This window comes from Protomyctophum parallelum, assembly GCF_964188405.1.
Source record: "Protomyctophum parallelum genome assembly, chromosome: 14".
NCBI classification, from domain to species: Eukaryota; Metazoa; Chordata; class Actinopteri; order Myctophiformes; family Myctophidae; genus Protomyctophum; species Protomyctophum parallelum.
Window position 1 is genome coordinate 50138648 of NC_139709.1, and position 1637 is coordinate 50140284.

The 1637-nt window shown below is 43.2% G+C and overlaps 1 protein-coding gene across 1 annotated transcript; it reads left to right on the forward strand.

Moving 5' to 3' along the window:
* Positions 1-302: 302 nt before the first annotated feature.
* Positions 303-1408, forward strand: LOC310871376 (histone H2B-like; the record flags this gene model as incomplete). Its single annotated transcript, XM_083782861.1, has 2 exons — positions 303-316; positions 970-1408. 2 exons carry the CDS (start codon positions 303-305, stop codon positions 1406-1408), a joined length of 453 nt encoding a protein of 150 aa, XP_083638987.1.
* Between the last annotated feature and the right edge of the window lie 229 nt (positions 1409-1637).

Consider the following 1637-nt stretch of genomic DNA (forward strand, 5'->3'; position numbering starts at 1 on the left):
TGGGAAACATCATTGCATAACTATGCATTTAGATGTTTCTTATAATTCCAGACAAGAGGACCGCTCTGTATGTTAAAAATCACACCCGTGTGAAGTCAGGGGCGCTCTTATCATCTAACTCATGTTGCTATGATTAGGTGATGTAATGATGTGAAACAAACGTTGACAAAACAAACATTAAATTATCTTTATTGTCAATAGCGTTTTTAAAACAAACATTGAACTAAAAACAAACATTATAGGAGTGGCTAAAAACAACTATCAAAACAACAGTTTCTATTACTTCTGGTTAAGCTCTCGGGATGAATGAAATTTGGTGCCAATAAAGAACATGTAGTAGTTAATCCGGTTCCTGGTTTCAGCAGGCCGGTTTCTGTCAGGTAGGACCTGAGGCCTGGACATGTACAATATTCAGAATACAGTGTTTCCCTGGAGTGATGAGAACCATCATCTTTCATTGTTTTATAAACAGGCTAGGAATTACATAAGAACACACCTGCCAGCTCTGAGCTCTCTATTTTGGCTTTAGAAGCACAGAGGAGCAGAATTATTATCATAATAGTAACAATTCATTAACTTATTATTATATTATACTAACGCTGGGAATATGGTGTCTCAATGAATATGCAGATATAGATATACCTTTATCATGGGGAAATGTGCGTGTCATAAAGGAGGATCAATGCAAAAACAAAACACATTATGATAAAAAGGGGCTTTAAATTATACATTTACCATGAAATGAATGTATATTTAGCCCCTCACAATGAGGACAATAGAGCACCCGACAGAAAACAAAGGGCGCGTTCGGAAATAGCGCACTGAGCGCACTGTGCAATGCAAACTAATAGGCGAGTGCGCTCCCGGTGCGCATTTCCGAACGCACCCTTTACTCACTCTTTGTGGCAGGATAAGCCAATCATATGCTGGGAGCCACACACTTCATTTGCATTGGCTCTGTATAAATAGTGGTACGAGAGAGAGCACCCTCAGACCTCTTCGCTGCATCGGAACTGTTCTATTGAATACAACCACGGTGCCTGAAGTAGCGAAACCAGCGCCCAAGAAAGGCTCCAAGAAAGCCGTCACCAAGACCGCCGCGAAGGGCGGCAAGAAGCGCAGAAAGTCCAGGAAGCAGAGCTACGCCATCTACGTGTACAAGGTCCTGAAGCAGGTCCACCCTGACACCGGTATCTCTTCCAAGGCCATGGGCATCATGAACTCCTTCGTCAACGACATCTTCGAGCGCATCGCCGGTGAAGCCTCCAAACTGGCTAACTACAAGCGCCGCACCATCTCATCCAGGGAGATTCAGACCGCCGTCCGCCTGCTGCTCCCCGGTGAGCTGGCCAAGCACGCCGTGTCTGAAGGCACCAAGGCTGTGACCAAGTACACCAGCTCAAAGTAAACCGTTCTGTCTGCTCTAAACACAACGGTCCTTTTAAGGACCACCCATCTTTTCCAAGAAAGCGTTTATCCTGATACTAGAAGAAGTAATGGGCATTGTTTAATTAATAAGCAACAGAATGGATGTCTTATGTTTATGAAGGGGCTTGTGGACATGTATAGATTCATATTTCAATTGCATATAGCTTCAAGCATGTGTAGATTAAAGTAGAATGTTATCCACCCAAGTT